The sequence below is a fragment of the Xiphophorus hellerii genome, chromosome 22 (assembly GCF_003331165.1).
Source record: "Xiphophorus hellerii strain 12219 chromosome 22, Xiphophorus_hellerii-4.1, whole genome shotgun sequence".
NCBI classification, from domain to species: domain Eukaryota; kingdom Metazoa; phylum Chordata; class Actinopteri; order Cyprinodontiformes; family Poeciliidae; genus Xiphophorus; species Xiphophorus hellerii.
The window spans coordinates 17,480,860-17,505,843 of record NC_045693.1 but is presented as its reverse complement, the minus strand read 5'-3'; the positions used below and the strand labels follow the sequence as shown (position 1 = coordinate 17,505,843).

The 24,984-nt window shown below is 37.4% G+C and overlaps 2 protein-coding genes across 2 annotated transcripts in view; one reads left to right on the top strand and one right to left on the bottom strand.

Annotated features, from left to right (window-relative positions):
- The first annotated feature begins 611 nt into the window (after nucleotides 1-611).
- Nucleotides 612-12,487, top strand: bfsp1 (beaded filament structural protein 1). The gene is made up of 8 exons (XM_032553598.1): nucleotides 612-1,370; nucleotides 3,048-3,108; nucleotides 3,316-3,411; nucleotides 5,494-5,586; nucleotides 6,568-6,681; nucleotides 7,691-7,911; nucleotides 9,124-9,215; nucleotides 9,440-12,487. Exons 1-8 carry the CDS (start codon nucleotides 997-999, stop codon nucleotides 10,378-10,380), a joined length of 1,992 nt encoding a protein of 663 aa, XP_032409489.1. The 5' UTR covers nucleotides 612-996; the 3' UTR covers nucleotides 10,381-12,487.
- The window catches only part of pcsk2 (proprotein convertase subtilisin/kexin type 2), a 32,248-nt gene continuing 19,547 nt past the window's right edge, over nucleotides 12,284-24,984 (bottom strand). The window contains exons 6-12 of the mRNA XM_032553599.1: nucleotides 24,055-24,131; nucleotides 23,044-23,132; nucleotides 22,365-22,540; nucleotides 19,703-19,918; nucleotides 17,703-17,803; nucleotides 16,428-16,655; nucleotides 12,284-13,353 (exon numbers count right to left, since the gene is read on the bottom strand). Coding sequence (XP_032409490.1) covers nucleotides 12,864-13,353; nucleotides 16,428-16,655; nucleotides 17,703-17,803; nucleotides 19,703-19,918; nucleotides 22,365-22,540; nucleotides 23,044-23,132; nucleotides 24,055-24,131 — 1,377 coding nt within the window. The 3' untranslated portion in view covers nucleotides 12,284-12,863. The remainder of the gene's footprint in view (nucleotides 13,354-16,427; nucleotides 16,656-17,702; nucleotides 17,804-19,702; nucleotides 19,919-22,364; nucleotides 22,541-23,043; nucleotides 23,133-24,054; nucleotides 24,132-24,984) is intronic.

Below are 24,984 nucleotides of genomic sequence, written 5' to 3'. Positions count from 1 at the left end.
ACAGTCCCTATATTTGACTGCAGTATTCCTTTTTAGTAAAGATTGTTAATCGTTTTGTTCTGTATTTTGGTAGTATTTTGGGATTCAAATAATCTCAACTCATTATGGGCCATGTCTTTTTATACAGTGGATATAATAATCTTTTATAATACCTTAGATTGGAAACCACCAAGATTTTTTGACCTCTGTCAGAAGTGACAGACCAAGTAACCAACGCCAAGAAGTTCCAAATTTGGTTATCTTGCATTCCTGGGCAGACTAACATGGAGTTTATGATCAAAGTCTGGGCATATGACCCTCTTTCCTATGCTTAGAGGGATTTTTGTCTTGCTTCCTTTTGTAGTCTTTGGTGTAGCACCACCACAAGAAAGGGTGTAAACAGTTTTTCATAGGGTTTGGTTCATTAGACAGTGCAGTGGGAAAGCAGACCATACCACCTGAAAATGTAACAAATGTTGCGACTTTGGTCTTCAATAAAATCGAGTTGACTAGACTATCATGTGTGAAAACACCCAAAATCAACCACACTCCAACTAGACTTTACCTTAATAGACCTTTTTTGCCTGGAAATGTTTTTGTCATTCTGATTCATTGTCCTGCATTAAATTTCCCCTCTGTGCTGCAGTGGGCCAACATCCAGAGGTCCAAACAGGGATACAGAAAGCAGCTGACTAAGAACCAAAATAATAGCAAGGGACGACCTAGTTCTTTTACTGGAAGGCCAATTGTTTGCTTTTGTGTTTCTGCTTCGTCATCAAGAGCAACGCTTTTCACATCTGTGCCACAAAAGCAACAATAAATTCTGGAAGGCCCCAGGCTGATATGATAGGCAGGGCGAGGGGCCCGGGGCGGGGACAGCTATTTCGACTATAGACATTGCTTTACACTGTTCAGTCTAGCATGAGACTGCTAAGGGTGAGCACCCAAGTTTTCTCACATTAAAGGTGCTGAAGCACTACTCCAGGGTTACCATCAGCCCAGAGGAACCAGGCCAAAATGTTCAAGACCAGCTTCCAGCGCGAGGTGCGCAAGGAGAAGTATGAGCGCTCCGATGTCTTTGATGAAGAAACCGAGGACTCTGAAACCCCTGCAGGCGTCTCAGCCATCCAGGGCTGGGAGAGCCTTCAGGAGCTCAACAGCCGCTTTGCCCGGTACATCAACCGGGCTCGAGTGCTGGAGCAGCGGAACGCCGTGTTCCGCAAGCAGCTGGAGACGCTGCAGCGGATGGAGGAGGCCAGTGGCCTCGAGGAGGCCTTCACAGAGCAGATTGAAATCAACAGGCAGCGAATCAGAGAGCTGAGCTCCGAGCACGGCAAGCTGGAGCGGGAGTTGCGGGAAGCTTGCCGCATGCTGGATGACTATACCAACAAGTAAGGAGGAAGACAGACATTTGTTGATCTGTTGGTCAAAGGTCAAAGATGGAGCATAATTAAGTAAATCATATCAGAATTTAGAGAGTGATCAACAGCAGAAGCTCCTGGGTAGTTGTTTTTTAAATCTTTTTATTTTGCTTGTCAGAAAATATAAGAAACCTAAAGTTAAAAAGCTCTTCACCATCACAAAATTTGGATAGTGATCATGCCATTATTCTAGCTGACTGCTTATGTTTCAAATCATGAACAAATTTTCAAATATTTACTGTTTTAGTCTTGATAAAAGTTCAATCTTTTTGTATGTGATCAGTCATGAAGGCACATTATTTTTTTACAAACTGTTATTGACTGCTACAAAACATTCTGTGTTTTTATGGACCGCTCTTTAAACAGGTTAGGCTTCTGTCCATATGACCGTCAAAAGAAATAACTAAAGATCTGACCAATAAACTAAAAACATATTAGCCTAATAAACAATAGTACATAAAATGTACTTAGTATTACAGTAAAGCTCAAAATTACTCAAATTACCTGGCAGATTTAGGTTTAAAGGAATATTTTAATTTACCACCTTTTTTCTATCAGGAATTGATGTTAATATTTTGCAGTGGCTCAGTTAAAGGTACAGTACATAACTTTTATAAAAAATATGTTTTTTTTAATATATTTGTTAAAACTGTCACCATGTCTTGACAGTTTGTTATGAGATAGATAATCTGTGAAAAGATCGATCTCCTCCACCTCCTCCCTCAGCTATTACTGCGGTCTGAAAAAATGCAATGCTCCTGATCAAAAACAACCAATCACAGCCAGGAGGAAGGTCTTACTGCTGTCACTCAATCTCATTTACCCACTGCTAAATGTGCTAAAGGCAGAGAAACAACATGCTGTTACAGAAAACCCGCTCATCCACCATCATCGCTGGCTATGCTAACTAACCTAAGCATTCACCACAGGATTTACTGACAGGGAATAGTTGGCAGCGCAAGATGAGATTGTGACTGACAGCACTAAGACTCTGGGCCCCGATTGGCTATTTCTAGTTTGCACTGGGAGAAGACAGACAAACTCGATCCTCTGCAGCTCAAGACTTGAGAGCATACTACCCAATTATGATTCAGGGCTATACAATTTCACAAATTAGAATAAATACACAGTCGATTAAAGCAGGCTCTCATAAAAGAAGCATAAGTCTTATCTGTTCAGGCATGCTGATATTTGAGAATTTACTAAAACGTTTAATATTAGTTCAAGAAAACTGTTAGGCAATAGTTCCTTTTTGTTATATTATATCACAATAGATGTTGAGGTCATTTCCTGTCAGAAACCAGCTTTCTTGCTGAATGGAAATAGTCCTAAACCTAAATCTGTGAGAGGTATGGATATTTTTGGGCTTAACTGTTTATTGATAGGAACAACATTGGCTAAGTTAACTAGTAACTTGTGAAGTATTGCATCTTTGCAGGCTGATGTAATGTATTTATATTCACACAGACACCACTTTTAAAGTGTGAGGTCCTTTCTGTACAAATAAAAACAAACAAACGCTTACCTTGTCACCAAATTGATCTTTGAATAGAAACTTTTTTTTGGTGACACTTTTTGGAAGCTTGATAAAATAAGCTGACCTTCGCTAAGTATGACATGTTTCTTGTTTGTTTTGTTTTTTTTCAGATACAAAAGTGAATGTGATTACCAAGAGCGGCTGCGGGGCACTCTGGAACATTTAAACAAGGTACTGCATGGAAGAACCTATGCTTGTTTACAGAAAATATGAAAACAATCATTTTTGCAACTGCAATGTGAAAAATATAACCAAGACTGTTAAAAGGAAAGTTTTATTTTGTTGCACTGTGTAAATGTTAAATAGATTAATGTTCTCTTTTTCTCATATCATATTTGTTTCTTCTTTCTTTCACTTTGTTCTCTTTTCTCCCTACAGGAAGCTGACAGTGCTCTGCTGAAGAATCTGGAGTATCAGATCCAGTCTCAGTTCCTGCAGGATGACATCAATTCCACCAGAGATAGAAATAAGAAGGTCAGACTAACTGACTGCTTACCACTGCTTTGGAATTTAGGCAAATGCTATTCAAATGACGCACAATGTTCATAAAGTAGCACAATTTTTTCTCATGCTGTGCTATCCACATGCGGCTCACATGTTAAATGCTTGAGGTGACTCTATAGGAGTACAGTCTGACCTATTTTCATATTAATTTAGCTAATCATTTTTGGACCAGTGTGGAGCAGACCAAGGCTCTTTGCACATGTATATAGAACAAGGGCGTTTTGTCACCCCAGCGTCAGACAATCATAAAAAATGGGATAGAAAAAATAAATAAATCAAGACGTTAAATGCATTGCAATCTGCTCTGACACTAGAAAGCTGTAAATTTACAATACACTAACAGACATGCATATTTCATTATGTCCAGTAAATTTGCACGATATGACGCAAATATATTGCGACCGTGTGTAAAGTTCATACTCCATGGGACTGTTCGGAGTAAAAATAATTGCTAACATGTTCCAGGTGTTCTGAACTTGCATTTTAAATGCTGATGTTACATCTAGCCAGTTGGACAGAGTCGCACAGCAGCAGAAGCTCACACCAAGACCTCAGATGTGCATTTGATCATTTATAAGGGGTAATGTTTCTTTAGAGGGTTGGAAACAGTAGATTATTATGCACTATTAGCTTGTTACTTATTATAAGAGGCTAAACTAGATTACTGGTTATTTCTTAAACCTTATATTATTTCATTATTTTTAGTCCTTTTCAGAAGCCAACATTTCTTTATTTTTAGGCGGTTGTAGCCTAACCATTTGGGCTTGTTGTCACAAACATACAGGGTTTTTGATGATCAGTTCAAGTTTAGATTCTTCTTGGCAATAAGTGGAAACTAAACCACCAGTAATAGGAAATTTAAGTGTATTGCAAACAAGTTCCTTAAAAGTTACAACTCACAACATATGGATATCTATCCAAAGTAGCTTCACTTATACTTACCATCTTCTATTGTAAAGGAAATATCACCCAGAATTGATACTGAAGGAACACCATCAAGTATAAGGTGAATAGGGGCCTTTATAGTTATCCACATTGTACAAATGACTTGAAGTGAAAGGCATTTAGTGAAAGTCAAATAAGCCAAATGCATCACAATCATTATCTTTATCTTAATTTGTGTGTTGTTCAAACCTATTATCTCAGCAGAAATGCATTGGTTAACTCATAGTCTGTCCAAAAATGTATATTTAGTCAAATACTATTCATTTAAATAACTGTACAGTTGATATTGTGTCTCTGTCAGAAACACATTTGATCTCAACTTACTAACTACTGTAAATGAGTCTTGTATTAAACACCCAAACAGATGCCAGGGCATGTGTTATGAATTTCCTGGGGCTTTAGCAAGCATTTGTTTTTTTTGTGATGTAGGTGGGAAAAGACAGCAGAGGAAAAAAAAGGAAGAGAAAATGCAGTGGCCATCACAGGCACTTACAGAGAAACCTGTACACAGAAAAAAAAGAAGAAAAATTGCCTTTGTGTTGCAGTAAAAGCCGTAAGCTCCAAAACAAAGGCAAAAGAAAAAAAATGCTGAGGCACATAAAGGCTAAAATGTTACATGCATCATGTGTAAATTCAAATGACTTTCCTGCTTTCACAATTTCATTCTAGTTTTTGTTTCAATTGAGGCAGCTTGATGATGAATCATTCCACAACTCTACAGGGTTTACGCAGCATATCAAAGGGCACTGCTCTTTTTGCATAGTAGAATAGAATAAGGAGAGCCATTTCTTGTGAATACGAGGCTTATGCTGCTCAGCTTTGAAGTATTCCTCTGGAGTGAAGAAATATAAGCCACTGTTTATCATGCTCCTAGATCACGACAGTATTGATGCTTATAGGTGGAAAATCCCTTTTGTCTGCGGAAATATTCGGTTATACAGCTGGGCTAAATGAAAGTCTTAAACAAATTTAAATTTAACTCCTCAAATCCCCAGTAAGGTTGAAGTAGATTTGCAGTTAACTTTTAGAAGATGATCAGATGAATTTTCTATTTCTCACTGAGCCTTATATATATATTTTTTCTTTCTTTGACTTATTTTTTAACAGGACCTTGCAGAGATCGAAACCTACGTAAATATTTTGCAGCAAATTAACCAGACACTTCCCTTTGCTCCCAATGTGTCAGCTGGCATCTCCGAGGTAAGGTCACCAATGTTGTCATCGTGTGCGTGCATGCGTGTTTTGTTCAACACTCCCCGGGGGAAGAGGCTGGTGTTAGCATGTGTGTCAGCCCTGCTACGTGTAAGCAACTGATGAGGTCCCTGGCTCCTCTGTCCAATTGGCTCCTTGTCTGTCCATTTGTCTGATTAGTGTGTCCTTGTGCATGTTTTGTTGGGATGGACATGAACTGAACCTTTCATCAAGACTCCTGTAAAGATTAGCAATTTTAAAAGTGTCAGGACACATAATTGAATAAATACCGAGGAGAATGACAGTGCATTCTGATTTTTGAGTAACTGTGACACCGTGTCCGCTGTTTGAATGTAGTAGATTGGAGATTTATTTGTTTAAATGGGTCTTAGAAGCAGTGCTGCTTCCTAATGTTTAATTGTTTCTGTCTCCATGGACAACGGGGTGAGAGTCACAGTTTTTTCTTACTGCAATAAGTTAAAGACTCATATAGTCACCAAGAAAACAGTAGCATGTTTCATGACTACTGCTCAAATGCTGCACTCCTGATCAGGGATGCATTAAAAAAAATTTAAGCAATATTAATTAGTAATATAGAAGTTAAAGTATTTATTGAGACCAATAAATACTTTACTCAGACCTTCAACGCCTTTTCTCAGTCACAAATTAAGTTAGAAGCAGAATCATTTTCTATAGAATTGCATGCAAATGGATTTCTTTGTTCTAAACAATCCAATAAATAAATAAAAATATGAAAAACACTGTTTGAGAAGGAAATGTACTTGAACTTGTTTAAATCAAGTCTTTCTGGCCACTCTCCAAAATTTATTTCAAATAAATTTTGAACCCTGATGACTCTCCGACCATCATGGTAGATCCTCATTTTTTCTATCCAAAATCTCATCTACAAGTGAATGAAGTTCCATATTAAAGCTGGAATATGCATCCAATGTTTTTCACTTGCTATTGAATTGTGTTACATGTGTGAAGGAGCAGGAGAAGTTGCTGGCCCAAAAGAAAATACCAGGGCTGCAGTCGCAGCTGGAAGAGTACAAGAGCGCCCTCTGTCAGCTGCAGATTCAGAAGCAACGTTTACAGAGTGAGGTAAGTTGCCACGGCAACGTGACATTTTTGTGTCAATCACAGGTACCCAAAGAGGGATTTTTGAGGACTTCCCAACATAATAATACAAAAATCAAGACAGAAAAAAAATCACAGTATCCCTTTTGTATAGCTGGATTCTCTTTTTTTCCCTTTTTAATTAATAAATTCTTATAGTAATTGCTTTTATGCCCTTTAATAATAGAATGTGAGTCATGTTTTTAAAACACTGGAATGCCCCTAAATTTATCATGCCATTTTAAAAACAATTGCTTTGTTTAGTCAAAATTTCAGCTCCACAGTTTGTGCCTTGCATACCATTAAAGAATGTCTTTCATATTCAAAAGGTTGAATGAATCCAGTTAACATCAATATAATTTTATAGTAATGTAAATCAGGCAGCTGTTTTTATTTTTAATTATATTACACCAAAGATATAAACCATTTGGAATATCAAAACACCAGATCAAAATATTAGATCAATGTTTAGCTCAACCTTTGCTTAAGGGTTGAATGTTTCTAAATGTATTTTATTCTAATTAAATCAGTTAAAGGATGAAGGTGACAAGTAGTTTTTATGGGGTGTTGAATTCTAAAAATAATGTGTTTATGGCAGATATGGTGCTAAAGTGTAAGATGCCACAAGTAATATTTTCTACTAAAATATTAAATATTTAGTTAAAACTTTTAGCCAGTAGATGTGAGCAAGAATCACTTTATTTTACCTGAGTGTGACTTTTGTAACATGTTCCATATTCCATTTTTATTTTTTATTTGCGATGTACCATATATTTGTGGAAACAATCTTTGTATAAATACAGGTATCACCTATTTTTACTTCCTCCGATGTTTAATTTAATAGTCTGAATTATAATTTTAATCATTATTTTACTACATACATGTGTAAAATAACAATTATAATGATAAGGGGTAAAAATTTCAGTTCTTAATAATTATTATCAAGATTGTACATTGTATTTTCTTTAACACTGTTGATATTGTATTCTCTCAGTCTGCAATGTTGGAGCAAACCATCAAAAGCACACAAGAGAATTATGACAATGAGATCCAGCTGTACAATGAGAACATTGAATCTTTACGGAAGGAGATTGAGGAAGCAGAGAAATCATTGGAAAAATATATCAGTGATTGTCGCTACCTGGCCATGTATCAGACATCCCTTGAGAACGAGCTGGAGCGGTACAAGAGGATAATCGAGAATGAAGATAACAGGTAGACTTCTTTCTTATGATTTCTGGATCACACAAATACAGTTTATCAAATATATGTTATAACGTTCCCCATCACCCAAAGAAACTGCAATGGTGTAAGAAAGAGTTTATTCTGCTTTTGATTATTTTTTTTTTTAGTAACAGTTCATTATATTAGTTTTAATCACACCAACAGTCAAATATAGTGGTGGAAGTGAAATGGTGTGGGGTTGTTTTTGCTGCTTCAGTAACTGAATAAATTGCCGTAGCTGATAGAAACGCATATTCTCCTCTCGAACCGAAATGTTGTTCTGTTCATATCAAAAAGCTCAAATTAATCGGGTCATGCAGAGATGCTTTGGATTAGTGTCCGGAGCATTGCACTTTGAAATAGTTAAACATTTGTAATGGGGGTTTTGGAGTAGTCAATTTAAAGTCTACACTTAAATATGATTGACAGTTTATTCTAAAATGTGAAAATCTTCAATGTGGAAATCAAATTAAAATAATCAAGCAAGCAAGAATGAGCTCAAATTCATCCAGAGTGATTTAACTCAGATTTAACGCTGATTTAAGTGTAGATCCCTGATTCTACACTTCCACTCCATCAGCTGGTCGCATCTTTGTCACAGTAAGAGATGGGATGATGTATCCTAGGGTTTGTTAAGTTAAGTGCTTGTAGCACCATTATATTTAGGGGGAAATGTTGTTTTTATTTATTTATTTTTCAAATTTTACCTATACATTTTCTGTTCAGGTATATTGACAAAATGTTATTTCTATTAAAATATGTCAAACTTTCTGGCATAATGAAGTACTTGCTGTGCCTCTTGACATTTATTTTGTCCAAAAAGAAGCATTGCTCTTATTTTCATAGTTTAAAAGCAACATTCTGGCTGCTGATAACCCCAGATCATGTTGGTGATTTTCTGGTACAGTAAATCTCTTACTGTAAATCACCTAAATGAATAGTAAGTACAGTAAATTTTTAGTAAAGCAATTTTCTTTTTTTTTAGAAGATAACTTAACAAGTTATTGGATTACATTGCATCCACCAGTAGGTGGCTCTGTGACATAACAGATCTTTACCTCTTCCACATTGCAATTTCTTTCTTTTCTCACTTACAGAAAGAAATTTCAACTGTGTGTTTTCCAGGTTGTAAAAGCTTTTGAGCACATCGCTGTTGCCTGGGTGACATTTTTTATTATCTTCCTCTCTTTTCTTAACCTGCAGGTTGAATTCTGCCATAATTGGCACTCCCATTACCCTGTTTACCACTAGTTCCCGCTACACTCACACACCCAGTGCATCAAGCAAGGGGAGAGGTAAGGACATGATGAGCAAATCACAGCTGGTTTGTTTTCAAAGTCAAAGGGTATCATCAGTTACCATCATATTAGAGAGTAGCAAATACTATTGAAATTTACAAAGCTAACAAAGTAATGCCCTTACCGGCATGAGAAAAAATCAGTAGCTGCCACTTAAGTAATTTTAAATATTTATCGGTTCATGAGGTTTAGTCACTTGGCTTATCTTTATTTATGCCCAGATATCACCCAAGCTATCCAAGATATCACAAGCATAAAGCCCAGACAGAAGATACTGGCTAAAAAGGTCTTGAAGAAGAAAGAACTGACCCCAAAAGATGTCATAGACAGCAGCCAGGAGGAGAGAAATACAGGAGAGGGTGACGATGAAGAATCTAGTGTGACCTCTTCTGGGGAGTTGCAGGCTAAAAGGGTAAAACAAGAAGATCAAGGTGCTGTGCTCACTGGGACATCTCGACAGGATGTCCCAGATGGAGCCCAGATTAGCAAAGCCTTCGACACTCTTTGCAACATTGTCAGAGACAGAATGAGAAAGTACCAGAGGCCTGAGCCAATTGCTGATTTCTATACTAAAGGTCGCTATGTCCTAGTTACTGGTGATGGCAGCTACTTGGATCCCTGCTTCTACACTTCCGCTCCATCAGCTGGTCGCATCTTTGTCACAATAAGAGATGGGATGATGTATCCTTATGACCCTCATGGACGTGGCACGCCCTCTCCTCCACCCCCTCAGCCCATGGTGGACCCCAGGCCTCTCAGTCCCACACTGCCTCCCAATGCAGGAGAAGATAACACTGGTGGAAAGGCCAAAGACGGCGGAGGAAGAGGTAAATCTAATAATGGAGAGCCTTTCTCAAAAGATCCAAATCCCTTGTCTCCACCGTCGGACTCAAACTCCCAAGATCCTGTGCCTGGGAACGACAGGCCCAAGAAAAAACTTGCAGCCCGTGGTGGCAGCAGTTCTAGTACCGGTTCCAGCACCAGCACCAGCACCAGCACCACCAGCTCGAGTAGTTTCAGCCCAGACACCATGAGCTATGAAAAGGTGGAGGTGGTGGAATCTGTGGAAAAGTTCTCCAATGATCGCAAAGTCAAAGGTTACGAGGAAACCTCCATGGTGGTGGAAACCATGATTGAAAAGTCGAGCAAGAAGAAACACTGAAAACACATCAACTGTTGGCTGCAATGTGGTCCAGGCCCTTAAATGAGAACACAGTGTTGCTATCAGTAACAGAATAACTAAATGCAAAATGACTAACACCTATGTTTCAGTCTCTTTGGGACATGCATCCTGCATGAACACCAACTAAACCCTGATATTCCTCTTGCTTGCATCTATTTGCTTGATGTCTCTGCTCCTGAGTCCTGATTGTGTTCAGCCAGGACTCATGCAATAAGTCCTTTACTGTCTGAAAACTTGGGATAAGATTTAAAGCTCTATGCCACCTAAAAAAAAAGAATAAAAAAATTCTCTCAAAAAGAGTAAGAAGTTGTGCCACCTATTTGATGTTCTCTTTTAGAACTCCGGCTTTCCCCTTTTAGCTTAATTGTTTAATTGGATTCCACTTTCTGCCCTCAGCACTATTTTGCTGTGTATCAATTGGATTTGATATATTGAATAATAAAAGACTCAAATAGCTAAAGTTTTGCTTTGTTCATTTGAAGATGAAACGGTTACCAAAACCAATAATTTTTTTCTTTAAAGGTTTTTAAACTAGTGACCTTGATTTGATAGTGATCTGACAGGAAAGAGGGTTATGACAGAGGGGGAAGACATGCAGAAAGGGTCAACGGACCAGGACTCAAACCTGTGACAACCACCTCGATGACTCAAGCCACCATATGGTGTGTGCATCATCATCGAACCCACCAAACCATTTCTAGGATAGGGAGTCCAGTGATTGACTGCAAGAGTCATTACAAGTTCAGAAAACACAGAACATCAGTTCATGACTAAAAGCTCAGTCATAGTTGGGTTATGCAACATGTAAATGATCAGAAACACACCAGCAAGCCCACATCTGAATGGTAAAATAAATAAAAAAAGAAAGTTTTGAACTAACCTGTTTAAATTCTGGAATTTAATTGGGATGTTGTGATGTGATCTTACATAGGCTGTTCAAGCTTGAAAACCTCCCAGTGTGGCTGAATTAAAAAAGTGGAGTGGAGTGACAATATTTAATGACAGCTGTTGCCACCAAAGGTGGTATAGACAATTATTAGGTTTAGGGGCAATTAGTATTTTCTTAAAGAAAAATGTTTAAATTTTACAAAGTTTAAATTTTGATATCCTTACATAGCTCACAAACGTATGTGCATGTTTACAAATAATGTCCTTGAAAAATGTAAAACATGGGAAATGGAAAAGGTATAGAAAAAGGCAAGGATGACTCCAGAAAGACCTATGTAGATCAAAACATTTACCGTTCTACTTCTGTCTCACTATTCCACAAACAGACACCTGGTTATTTGTTGCTATTCTCTGTACTGCAGCGTAGGAGCCTTAATTAGAGCTTCCTACCCACAGGCAATAAATGCCAAGTTGTGATAAACTGTCCCTTTAATTCAAACTCTTATTTAACAGACCTACTGCTTTTATACTCTATTTTCAACACTTCAAATAGTATTGCATTTATACTAAAATAACAAAAAATACAATTGAAGACTCTGTTTTCTAATTAGATGGTTTCTAAGAACTTGTATTTATATATATTTTTTGGTTGTTGGGGTAGATGGGGACAAAATATCTATGGGGGAATTGTGGAAAATTTTCCCTTAACAGTGGTGTGCTACATTCTTGTAGAATTAAAATAAAATGCAGAGTACCTTTTAGGTTCAATATATTAAAGAGTCAAAGAAACCTGGAAACGTTTGAAAGGCACCATATGTAATTTTGAATGAGAATTGTTTCCCACATTTTTCCATGTTCTTATATTTTTTTGGCATTCATCATTTGATTTATTTATTTATTTGTGTAGTTTGGGGCACTGAATTGATAGAGTAGAAATTTCTATTTAGAAGAATAAATGTTGGTTGATGTGCTCCAAAACACTCAAATACTTTAATAAATAGCTGAATAGGTTTATTATAGCATATACGTCAAAGGTTATGAAATATGAACTCATGACCGCACTCTGCAAAATAAATTACACATTCCTTTCCTTGATTACAAAAAAACCACAAAAATACAGACGGAAAGAAGTATCACTGCTATGTTTGCGATGAAATTAAAGTTTAAGTAGAATGAGACAGAAAATCATTTACAGTCACAGAAAAAAAAAACTGTACAACATTTGGCAGAAGAAAGGTGCAGGGCATGAAAGCGATAGCATGAAACGCTGGCGTCTATCTGGTATATGTACAATTCATTGCAATGTCAAATTCTGCCGATATAGTTTTGCTTTCTCTACAACAGTTAATGGAGGGATATACTTTTGTCATGATTGTTAGGAGAAACACTCATCAAAGGTGTCTGAGGGAAACTCTTGGTAACAAAAAAGCAGAAAGGAGAGAGGCAGAGCAGGAGACAAAAGAGAGGAAACACTGAACAAAACAAAGTGATGTAGTGATACTGTAGGAGGAAAGCGAGACTGAAAATACAGGGAAAAGTGAAGCAATTGGCAACATGCAGATGACATTTTGATTTCAGTTGTTTTTACTCATCAAGCTCTTCAGACTTCTCTCTACGGCCTCATCTAGCTCCTCCTCCAGCTCCTCCTTTTTGGACATGGCAAGTTTGGACTGATAATCACGAACAATCTGGTCTATGTAAGGGGCACTTTGTGTTCCATGCAGCATGAGAGTCCACTCCTTGAGGACCCCCCGCTGAGGCTGATCGCCCCGAAAGCCCACCTCCAGGACCCAAGTGCCACGGGGGTCCTCCCCCCAGGTATGGGTGGTCATGAAGGGCCACTTGTCAAAGCCGACCTTGGAGTCGTCATCCCGGGGTCTTCGACTCAACAGTATGGACTTTGTGCCCATCGGTGAGGTCATGTTGATGTTGAGGTCTCCACGGCGGGTGGCGTTGACAGTGACTACAGCCTGGACGTGCTCCAGGTAGCGGACAAAGTTGTCCTTCCCCTGACAGGCCTCGGTGGTAATGGCTAGCACCAGCTTATTGCCAGACTGGAATTTGCTTAAAAACAAGAAACAGAAATAAATGGTTAAAGGCAATTTTTGAGAAAGAGATTCAGAAATTAAGCAGAACCAAAAGAAACAAGACAGACAATGGGCTAAATTCATATAGCTAAGACTATATTTATGCAGAAACTACAATAAGTCTAAAAAGGATCCTACTTTCAGCTTGTGTCTGTGATTTTGATTAAGAAAACACACTGCTTTCCCATCTCTTTGGGTGACGGAAAGACGGGGTAAGAGCACAGCAGGGAAGATGGTGGCCAAAGGCTGTGAAGAGGTTTAATACCATTATTAGAGGCTGAGGCCTCATCCCAGGTAGTGAGAAACAGACAAAAAGTGACAAGAAAAGGAAAGTGAAGGAGAAGTGTTGGAAACCACAAAGAAAAATTATTAACTGAGCACAAAACTGAGCTGAGCTGACAGAGAAAAGAAAATATGTATGAAAATTAAAGTCTCAGGCCAAGGTGCTACACAGCAAGCAACAACTTTTCAGGACTAAAAGATAACCTTAAGTTTTAGCACAATTTTGAGGGCTATATATGAGGCCACATTGATGTCAACACTCTTTGGTGTGGATGCTGTTACTGACAGAAGATTATTAAAAAAATTTCAAGCTTTCAGCCTTTGTCTGTAATGGCAGATATTGGCTCTGGATATGTTGGGAGTCCTTATGAAATCTCAGAGTTAATGCAAGGATCTATATTCTCAAGAATAAACACAAAACGATAGCTGATTTAGTATTACTAGTCAAGTAAACAATGCTAATTCCTCATATAAACAGACTGCTTTTTAAATTTAGACTAAATTATAGGTTAAAATAATTGCACAATTATCATTTTTTTCTGCAGTTGCTCTTTCACACAGCAGCATGAGATTATCTCTGTTAATTTATATTTTATTGACAGCTCACAGTGTAAAGATTAAGAAAACATTTTATTGATATATTATTTTAATTACCCTCAAACCAATTCTTGTGGTGGACAGTGAAAATTAGAACGTTTACATTGGTGTTTCAACAAGTAACTGTATTTAAGTTGAAAACTGTGGATATTTATCTGTTTTGCTAACCTCCAATTTGCCAAAATTGCCTTTTCTGTCTGTGATTTTTCATAAAAATGCCATTCAAACATATGCATTTACTTTAATAGTAAAATTACATGTGAATAAATTTTAAATGGGCATTTTCACATGTACCATTGGACAATAAGCAAGAGTAATTGCCACAAAGTGAAGACAGAGGTGCCTCTGAAGGGCTGAATCTTTCCAGATTAAAAACAACCACACTGCTCTGCGGTGCTCTGTGTGCCAGCACAGCTGATAATGAGAAGTTTTCCTCCAACTAAGTAAGCCATAAACAGCCAGGGAAGCTATCAGATCACTGCTGAGCAGCGTTTGTGAGCATGGCTACACCAGTGTTTATTGCTCTTCTCTGATAATATGCTATCAACAGAGGTGGGATTGTTGTAATTATAGATCCACCACAATACAGGCAGTAGAAGCCCTGCAGTGCTGCTGTAGAAACAGAGAACTGATAAAAAAAAAAAAAAGTGCCAGTGAATCAGCTTTTAAGACACAATTGAAAGGCTTAAAACGAGAGTTGTTATTTCTGATATTCCTTCCCAGTAAACCTTGCCATATAAAGAACATTTTTATAGATGTTTGAGTTCAAAAATTTAAATCCTCTCCACCATTATAAGATGGTAAGTGTCTTAGAAACAGGAACTTCAAATGTTCAGATCAACATTCTCTTCAGCGCTATGTCAAATGTAGAACTGAAATAATACTTTCGTTTATAAGGTAATTCAGAATTTGTTCAAGAAGAAATATTGTTGACTAGTTTATTGCAGAGCATAAATTTACAAAATTTTTTTATAAACACATTGTGGAGAGGCACAAACTGAAAAATAAAAGAACTCAGACTTTCAGCAGATCCATGCATGCTGACAAAAACGATCAAAATTGGGTTTGTTCCCCGTCTTTCTGTTGTTTATGTTCCATATTGTCTTGTAATATCATAAAGCCCAGAATGCACCCCCAATGGTTACTGTAAGTGCTTTAAAAAAGACGTTAAAAAAACCAAAAGAAATGAATAAAATTCCTTGCTCTTGATGTTACATTCCATCTAATGCATCTGCCTGTCATGATTATTCCTAAACACTTTAAACAATTAATTAATTGAATCACAATCCATTGTTTGTGAAACACTAATTGACCAGCTAATGAAGCTAAATGGACGCTTTCCTCAGCTTTCAGTTTGCCTAAGTCATGAAACAAAACAATGCTGAAGTTTGCTTCCAAACAGCACAGGATTAAAGGGCTAACTAAGAGTTTCTTACAGAAAATGTTGAATCATTCAATCTATGACCTATGATACTTTAAGAAATCTGGACTGGATTGTCCTAAATTAAATACAGATCCTTCAATTTAGAGACTCACCAGTAAATCAGGCAGAGATTGGAAGTGGGCAATTTTTCTCCCTGGGCGATCAGCATGTCTACACTAAAAATCAGTTTTCTATTCATGCATTGTGACCACACTGTACAGGCACGTTGGAGATGAAAAAAATAAGTCAATTCAGCATAAAAGTGCTTTGATTCAAATCAGTTTGTGATCGGCATTACTTTTATTTAAAAAACATTCCTAAAATTAGGACATAAAATGTACTCTGGACAACTGAATATTTTGGGGGGCTTTAGTGTTATGTGAGTATGACTGAGTGTGATAAAAAAAAATGAACCAGATGTCATTGAATATCTTCAAGATGCTAAAATACTTTATCGTGACAAACAAATGTAGAATTTCTAAATTACCCTGTTTACAGGACAAAACAGACTGAGCAGCTGATATAAATATTACAGGGTTATTAAGTGGATACTCTAATTATGAATGTTTTATTCAATTAGGTCATACTGGGGATTACCCAATAATTAGATGAGAGTTTCTCTCCTGCAGTCTGCAGGGTTTTCCTCTCTAAAATCTTGGAAGGTTGGTTGCAAGCTGAAGATGTGCAGAATGAAATAGCATTTCATGATAACCTGTCATCTAAATATTAATTTAAAAGAAGTAACTTACTGGACTTCCTGGATGGACCCAGCTACACAGTGGAAACGCTCTGGAACCGTTTTCCATTCGTTGGCCATTTTCACCATCCCCCCAGCATCCAGCACGCCATACCCAAACAGGTGGTTGAACTCCAAACCCACACCGTTCCTTCTCCACTGGTGGACTTCGTCATGGAGCTGGTTTCGCTTCGACGTCAGGACTGACAGGTGCTGCATGTCTCTCCATGTCAGGTTAGGGCTAAGATAAAAAAAAAAAACACGGAGGAAGATTTAGAGCAGAGTGTTCTTACAGAGAGATTCCTCCAGGGAAAAAAAACAAAACAAAACAAAACAACATTTTGAATATAAAAATAGAATAGCCAAAAGCATTCAATGTCAGTTTTGTGTTTTAGGCTTGGATGGTTGCCTTTGTCTGTGTCTCTGTAAATTTTGAGGCTGTTTTTAGTGACAGCTTTACTCTGGCAGACTCGTGTTGTTCTACGGTTCAAGTGTGTTTGGGCAGTAAAAAGGCTTGTGAGCTATTTGCAGCTGGGCATCCGGTCTTCAGACAGCAACATCATTATTGTGTGTGCTGAGCAAACAGTGCGTCTTTACACAGCTCCATCAGCTGGTGTTAGTTAATGCCTAGAGAATCGTGTCAGCCTTTAATGTGAGAAGCAAAGTCCTGAGAGAGAGGGAGAGAGAGAGAGAGGGGAAAGAATGACTGGGTCTCTCTCAGGATTTGAAATGCTGTGATTGTTCAGATTATAGATTTGACATCAAATAACAAATCTCCACTGTCCTTGTGTAGGTATCACTGTTAGCTCTTAGATAACATTTTTGCCATATGCGTATTGTGATGAATCCCTGTTGTCTGTGACATAATGAGACAAAGTCTGTCTTCTTCAACCATGCAGTAAGTCCTTTTTTTTCAATCTTCTACTGTGATCTGTTAACTGATCCAAGGATTATTAGTTTCCGTCACACAGAAGGTTTATTTAAGTTGCAATTGCGAAAAATAAGGAATTCTGTAACAAGTGGTGTACAACTGGTAAAGAAGGAGGGATATATTTCACCATTAAAGAGTTTGGTCACTCAGGTATATAGAATGTGAAGATGAAGGGAGATGGGGATAAAGGGAAACATAACCAAATATCATATACAGAGATTGTACATTCTGGCTGCCACCTTCTCAAGCTAAGCATCATTCAATGAGGCAACTTAATGCTCTTTCATGCAGACAGTCCATCTAAATCAATATGTGCAATTATGATAGGCATGTGAAAAGGGAGTGTGGAGCACACACTTAGCTTCAAGAGCCAGAGCAAAGACACCTGCTGCCTCCGGTGCTGCTGCTGATGTTCCAGAGTGACGCAGAGTGCAGTTTCCATACAGATCTGTCGTAGCCTGAAATAATCAAATCACAGTAGCAGAAAAAATAAAAGTCAGTTTTAAAAATGTTATGCATGTAGTGACTTGCAAAGCTGGTTGTTTAAAAGTTAAGGCTTAAAGAAGCATACTTTATGAAAGTGCAAAGAATAATTAGATTTTTGTGTTAACATAGTTATAATCTGAGGCTATGAATTTAATATTTTCTATATATTGGAGCTCAATTTCCTCGTAGATGCATCTCAACAAATAATAACCAATAATCAATGATTGCTTTGAAGCTCAGACAATTAATCTTGGCGCCAGTCCCAGATTTTTACCTAATCTGCAAAAACATTGGGCAACATTTATACTTTATATGTATAAAGCTGATGTAGGTCACAATTCTACAAGGATTGTTTCCACGGTGCTGAATAGAAATGCAGTCCTTAACACTACAATGCAATGAATTTTGTAGTTGTGGAAGGACAAAAAAATAATAAAAAAAAAGACTTCAAGAGATTTTAATAAATTAGCAAGACACATTAGACTGTATTTCTATGAGCTTCAACTTTTATTTTGACCAGAAGTAAAGTCTAATCCTCAGCTGTTGACTGGAGACCATTTTGTTTGTGGCTACTAAATTGTATAATTCAAAGTATGATGAGTGAGAGTAGACTAAATTGCACAATCAGACTGAAGAATTATTTATTTACTAAATATGGTACTTAATAAAAAATGACAGCAGATTAACTGCAATTATGAGAAAAACCCCTTGGGAAGATTGCGCTTTGTCAACAGCCAAAGGTGATTTGCATAATCATTCAAACACAGCAGCCTCTGTAAACAGGCGTATTAAAAAATCTTGGTTTATAACGCTTCGTAATGTGTGGACTTAGATGTAATAGTATTACAAATTAGTATCTAAATAGAAAGGATCAAAGTCTGATATATATTTCTGAGGACCATTTTGCAAACTACTCATTTCCTCTGGTATTGGGAACAGATTCTTATGTCGTGTGCTTTGTTTGCCAATGGAGCTAACTGAATGATACAGCTGTAAAAGATGGTAGGTAGACATTGTGAGTGAAAAATGTTATGAAGTATTAAAGTTAACATTTATTTACTGTGCCTAAATCCCCCCCCCAAAAAAAAAAATATATATATATACAGTATATATACAGTACAGACCAAAAGTTTGGACACACTTTCTCATTGAATTCAATGAGAAAGTGTGTCCAAACTTTTGGTCTGTACTGTATATATATATATATATATATATATATATATATATATATATATATATATATATATATATATATATATATATATATATATATATACATATATATATATATATATAAAGAAGGGCCAATTTTGAATTGTCCAATGTGTGGCAAATTCACAAACTGTTAAGCATATGTGTCCAAAATACCCAAGCAAAAAGACAGTTTCATTAAAAAAGTGTCCCTTAAAAATAACTGAGAGAAACAATAGAAGAGGAGCATTTTGATGCCGAAAGATTTGTGCACATATGCATCATGATGCATGTGTGCATCATTTTGAGCATCAAAACAAAAATAGAAATCTGAATGTCAGGCTTATTTCTTGGAAAGAGCTATACCTCCAGCTAAGCCTCCACTATTTTTCCCAGTCATCTAGCAATTTTCTGGACTCATTCAATCTCCTGAAGGGTCTGGAATACAGATATGCTGTGCTCACAGAAAATGTGCAAATAACTGTTCAGTCCTTGCATGCAATAATATATTTTAGAAAATGTGAGAGGATCTTTAGAGACAGTCATGTGAAGAACTTCGGAGAAATAAAGCTGAATCATCTTTAAATGTTAGAAGTATTATCTGGAATCCCTGCTTATTAATCTGGCTTGTTTATTGTCACTCTTGTGAAATGCCCACAATTAAATCTGAGCGCACTCACAACACCAGCCTCCGGGTTGCGTTTTCGCCCGTTACTGAATGTGGACGCCAGCGTGGAGGAGCAGCTTTCATCATACAGAGCGGTGCGGCCATCGTTGATCGCAGAGTTGATGGAGATGGTCCACATGCTGGAGGCGTAGCCGTCACAGTTGCAGTCGTCATAGCTACCGCCATCGCCTGACGCCCATACATAGATGCTGCCTTTTCCTCCACGCCCCTAAAACAACATCACGCAGAGAAGCAGGAATACATCAGATTTACTCCTTATTTCTCATGGGGTTCTTGACGTTAAAGTGATGACCAAGAAAAAGGGAATTTAATCTTACTGTAATTATACAACCAGTATCAGCATTTTTAAACTTCTTGTGTTTATTAAAGTGCCTAAAACTGGCCTCTTTGGTGCATTTTTTTCTAAATTACTCATACACTACAATCCAATCAAAACTCTCTTGTCGCCAGGTGGTGGTTGGTTAATTGTTCCTGGAAAAATTGCCTGTAGCCTCTCTGGTCCAACACTGCGGAACAAACTGCCTAATCACACAGCTACCTAATGAGATCTGTCACAAATGTAGTGACTCCAAAACACAGCAGCACCATGAAGGACGAAAGAGTTGTATGTAATGTGTGACTCACTTTAAACAAGTAAAAAAAAAACAACAAAAAAAAACAATTATTAACATTTTGACTGTGTTTTGTGCAAATAATTATATTTTTACAAAGGATCAGATTGATTAGGGTAGCTCTAATTCTTCGCAAAAGAAATCCTCATGAAATTGCTCAGGTAATATTTAACAATACAGTTAGTTTGATAATCTAAAACTTCTAAATGTGATTTTAAAAAGCAGAAGAAATCTTATTTGCGGAAACGTCTTTCAAAGCACTGTAATTGTCAATTGTTCTTGCCAAGGTGAAAAGGGCATATGACCTATTGTAGGAAAGAAACTGTAACTGTTTTTTTAATGTCAGTGTCTTAAAAAAGGAAACAACAAACAGTCTCTCCAGGCAGAGAGTATCCCTTTTTTTTCCCCTCTGCTGCACCTGTGACTACAAAAGGCTGATGGTTTCGCAACAAGACCGACGATTAAGTGCTTTTTCCCTCCCTTATCATAGTGTCCTGTTAGCATAAAAAGAGAGGTTTGAGCAACACTGAGTTAAATGCTGTGCTTTAGGATTTTACTGTTCTGTTTTCGGCTCCAATTCTGATAAAGAGTTTTAATTTTTGCCCAGGACAGTTATTTATTTTTGATTAAAACCACACAGTCTCGTTTGGGTGCTTCTAGAACATAATGTACTTCCTAATTTCCCTCGTCTGCACAGGGCATATCATGTACAGCCAACACAGAAACTTATGTAAGTGATCATTAGAATCTTCTGTAAGCAGCAGATTGCAGAGGGCCTACACGATAAGTGATGTTTGCTTCATTGAGTTGTGCTTCTGTTCAGCCACTCTGCCTGAGATGGAGTTGTTTCAGACCAGCCTGCACCTGCCTGCACATGGTGCATGAAGATTAATCAAGCAAGTAATTGGCAGTGTAGCTGTTAGCTTTACAACTGTGTGTGTGTGTGTGTGTGGGTGTGTGGGTGGTCTTGTATTTGATACATGGTAGGGACCATTTTCCTAACACATCCTACGTTGTGGGGACTGACTGAGAGGTGTTGTTTTTGTGTTAGGGCTTAGGTTTAGGACTAAGGTGTGAATTAAATTAAGTTTGCAGTTACTGGTAACTGGTTACTGGTTTAGGATGAGGCACAGGGTTAGGATGTAAAAATGAATGGAAGTCCATGTAAAGTCTCTATAAAAATTACTGTACTGGGCTAGATTAAGGTACTATCAAGTGCTACTACCTCTAATAATGTTGTTGTTACTACCGTTGATCTAAAATAGGTGTTCTTTGTTCTCAGCATGATGAATGTGCAGAGAAAATGTATTTAGTGTGGATATTTTAATCTTTCTGTCATACGAGCAAGGCATTTGTGTAGCTGCACAACTTCTTATCTGTATTCATCATTTCAATAAGAGCATTGCTAAATGAAAAATTGATGTAATGTCCCGAGCATTAACAAGCAACACAGAGTTCAGTGGAAACGTTTCTACATCAGCATGCTAGTGCATTAAAAATTCATGGCGGCTTTAACGCTAAAATAAAAAGATGAGCTGAATTAGTGACACTTTCTTCATCTTTCAATTCAAATTTCGTACTATAATATGATATATATGTTAAATGTCTTCCGCAAAAATAGTTATCCGGCTATTTGATGAGTTTCTGAAAATATATGCCCCTGTCCTATTAGCTGCCTTGGTGTATGAAGTTTCATTAGTGGACAAAAACACAAGGTTTATCTCAGTGTTGCAGCTTCACCTTCATTGCATCTGATATTGTGGCATACACTAATTGATTGTCAGCCAACCCTGGCAGGTACAGCTTTTGAGACAGTTTGAAAAATTCTGTGACATAAGTGTTACAAACAGGAGATAAGATTAATAAAGACAAATCTTCATGATATATTGCCCAGTAGGTCAATATCCATAGGTCCCAAATGTCTTATAAGAAGACCAGATCAACATATTTTCAATCTATTTATTAACATGTCCTATGCCGGTGTCTTAGGCTGTATAAGCCTGAAGAAAGCTGCTACTCAGCATCTGGTTGATTCCTTTATACCTTATTGACACCATCAGCCATAGCCTGCAATGTAAGTTCTCGCGGTCCATCCACAGTCTTGCCATCATCAGTCGGTCCCCAGCTGGCACTGTATATGTCAATTTCTTGAGGCATGTGGCTGATAGATGATGCTTCAATGATATCAGTCATAAAAGGTTGGTCCAGCATCCTGATGCCTAAAAGGACAAGAATCTTGTTTTTATTAGTTTGTCATTTTTACTGGCGGAAGAAGACAGCAGTGAAATATTAAATAAGGACTTAAGGAAAACGGACGGTTCTGTTTTGACCATTTGATTTACAAAAAAAAACAACAAAAAAAAAACATGATATGTGCATACCTTAATAAAAGAAGATAAAAACAGTCACCATCACGGCAACATGCAAATCAAATTTCAACCTGCTTATTTCATATCTCAATTTTATGCATCAATTTTGTTTTCCACCATGACAATCTGAATAATTTTCACCTCTGTGCATAGGGTTGAACCATATAAACACCCCTCGGCACAATTTTCCCCACAACAGCCTATATTTTGTGCTTTCCCTCTCTCTGTAAATCACCTGCATCAGACCTCTGAGGCTGTCATCATACTGTTATCAGAGCTATTATTTAACGTTGTAATCTTTTCATGGTCGCCCTCCTCTCTCTTCAATGTGCAGGTTTCTACATGACACACACCTGCCACCTTGGAGTTGTAGGCGACTCCCACACCACAGATGTTATTGTTGGCTGCCGCAGAGACCTCCCCAGCACATCGTGTGCCATGACTGGTGACAGGAAAAAAAAAAAAAAAAAAAAGAGGAAAGAAATGACTTGTGAGCATTTGCATGAATTTGCATAAATTTGCAAATGATATCTTCTTAGAAAAGTCTGAGCTAAGATTTCACAGATCAACTGTAACCTTGGTTGCTGCAGACTCTATGTCGTACTTTAACAAGACTGTTTATACCAAAATGATCAAGTTAAAGAATCTTGTTGCCATAAACCCTCTAATCCTGAAATTTAACTCACATTTGTCCTGCAACAAACTACAATATTTGATGTCTAACAGAATAGCCTGTGCACATCTGTGTTTTGTGTTCACTGTGTAATGTTGCCATCTCTTTGCACCCCCACAGGGACACTGCAGAGTCAACCCCTCTTTCCCAGCATGCCTTGCACCAGACAGGCAGCTATTTATAACAACCAGCTGACTAGCCAGCGAGAATTGCAGTCAGCAACTGCTATTAAACCAAAGCACCGCCTGCTAAATTTGACACAGAGGTGCAGACACATATACATCAAGGCAAATGGAAGCAGATGTGCAAATACAACAGTATTTGTTATATGTTATCTACATGTTTCTTTTTACATATTTATGCTAGGAAATAGGAGTCTGATCAGGCTTTAGTAACAGAAGGTTACTAGTATACGCAATTTCTTTTGAGGAGTAAATTGACTTAGGAGCTTTCTTTTTCACATACTCCATGCAGCCATTTGTGTGACTAAAAATAAGCAATGTGGTTTTCTTTTGTCTCGCTGCTGGACAATGTCGCTGTTTATTTTGCTGCATTATGTCTTAATAGAACTATGTGGAGAGAAAATCAATAGGGCAGAGCAAGCAGACTCCAGACAGAGCACACATGTTTGCACATAAAAACACACTCAGTATGTGTATATAAACAGGAGGGTTGTCTGGATGGGCATTACCTGTTGAACCAGTCATCTGTGTATCGTGGAAATGGGAACGGGTCGTTGCTGCTAAAATCGTAGCTGGCATCGGCATTCTGAAATTACCAAAGTGATGCATTTATGAAAATAGAAATGCTAAGACAAAACAAACAAACAAGCAATAAATGAACAGGAGATGGGCAGTGAGAAATATTACATTGTATAGTCCTAACCTTACAAACAACAGGTACAAGCTTTTTTTTTTTTTAAATATAGTTGTTACTGTTCAATGTGAACTGTTACTCTTTCTTTGGCAGTCATTTTAAGTTCTTTATAAACAACAGTTTTCTCTCAAAGTCCAAACTGCACAGCAAGTTGCCATAACACAGATCACTAAGATAGTGATCTCAAAGTGAATCACAGTGTATGAAAAAGAAAATCTCCTTCTGTAAGTTTTGTCCCAACATAAGCACAAAACAGACTTATTTTAATTAGTGCCATATGTACAACTAACCCAAAGCTGACTCAAGACCAAGATCAGACAATACCAACACCAGCATTAAGACAATACTCACACATTGAAGGAAAGAGTTTTATTATGAAGTGGTTAGTCCCTGGGTTTCTTACTTAGAGATTGTTCCTTTATTTCTCTATTATTCCAATCCTTTGATATGTTTGGTCAGATAAAAGAAAACCAAAGATAAGAACGAAACCCTTGAATTTGCCCTTCAGAAACAAATACTGATATTACTTTTAATAAAGTTAGTTCTTTATTCAGTTACAGAGCTATAATGTGAAGGCTGTGAACATTCATTTTCATATTCTTTGAGGTAATTTTGTGTTTTCTGCAGACATTTTTATCAACAATTATGGTCATTTTGTGTTATGTTTTAATGCTGTGCTAAAGATCAAGAAACTTCTTCAGGTCACTTATTTCTCAGTCAAGATGATTTTTAATCTACTCCCTCT

What these genes read in the sequence shown, in the direction of transcription:
- bfsp1 (XM_032553598.1), top strand. Translation starts at nt 997, where the DNA reads ATGTTCAAGACCAGCTTCCAGCGCGAGGTGCGCAAGGAGAAGTATGAG. An exon ending in AGCAACGTTTACAGAGTGAG is followed by an intron (nt 6,682 to 7,690) that starts GTAAGTTGCCAC and finishes GTATTCTCTCAG; the next exon opens with TCTGCAATGTTGGAGCAAAC. An exon ending in TGCATCAAGCAAGGGGAGAG is followed by an intron (nt 9,216 to 9,439) that starts GTAAGGACATGA and finishes ATTTATGCCCAG; the next exon opens with ATATCACCCAAGCTATCCAA.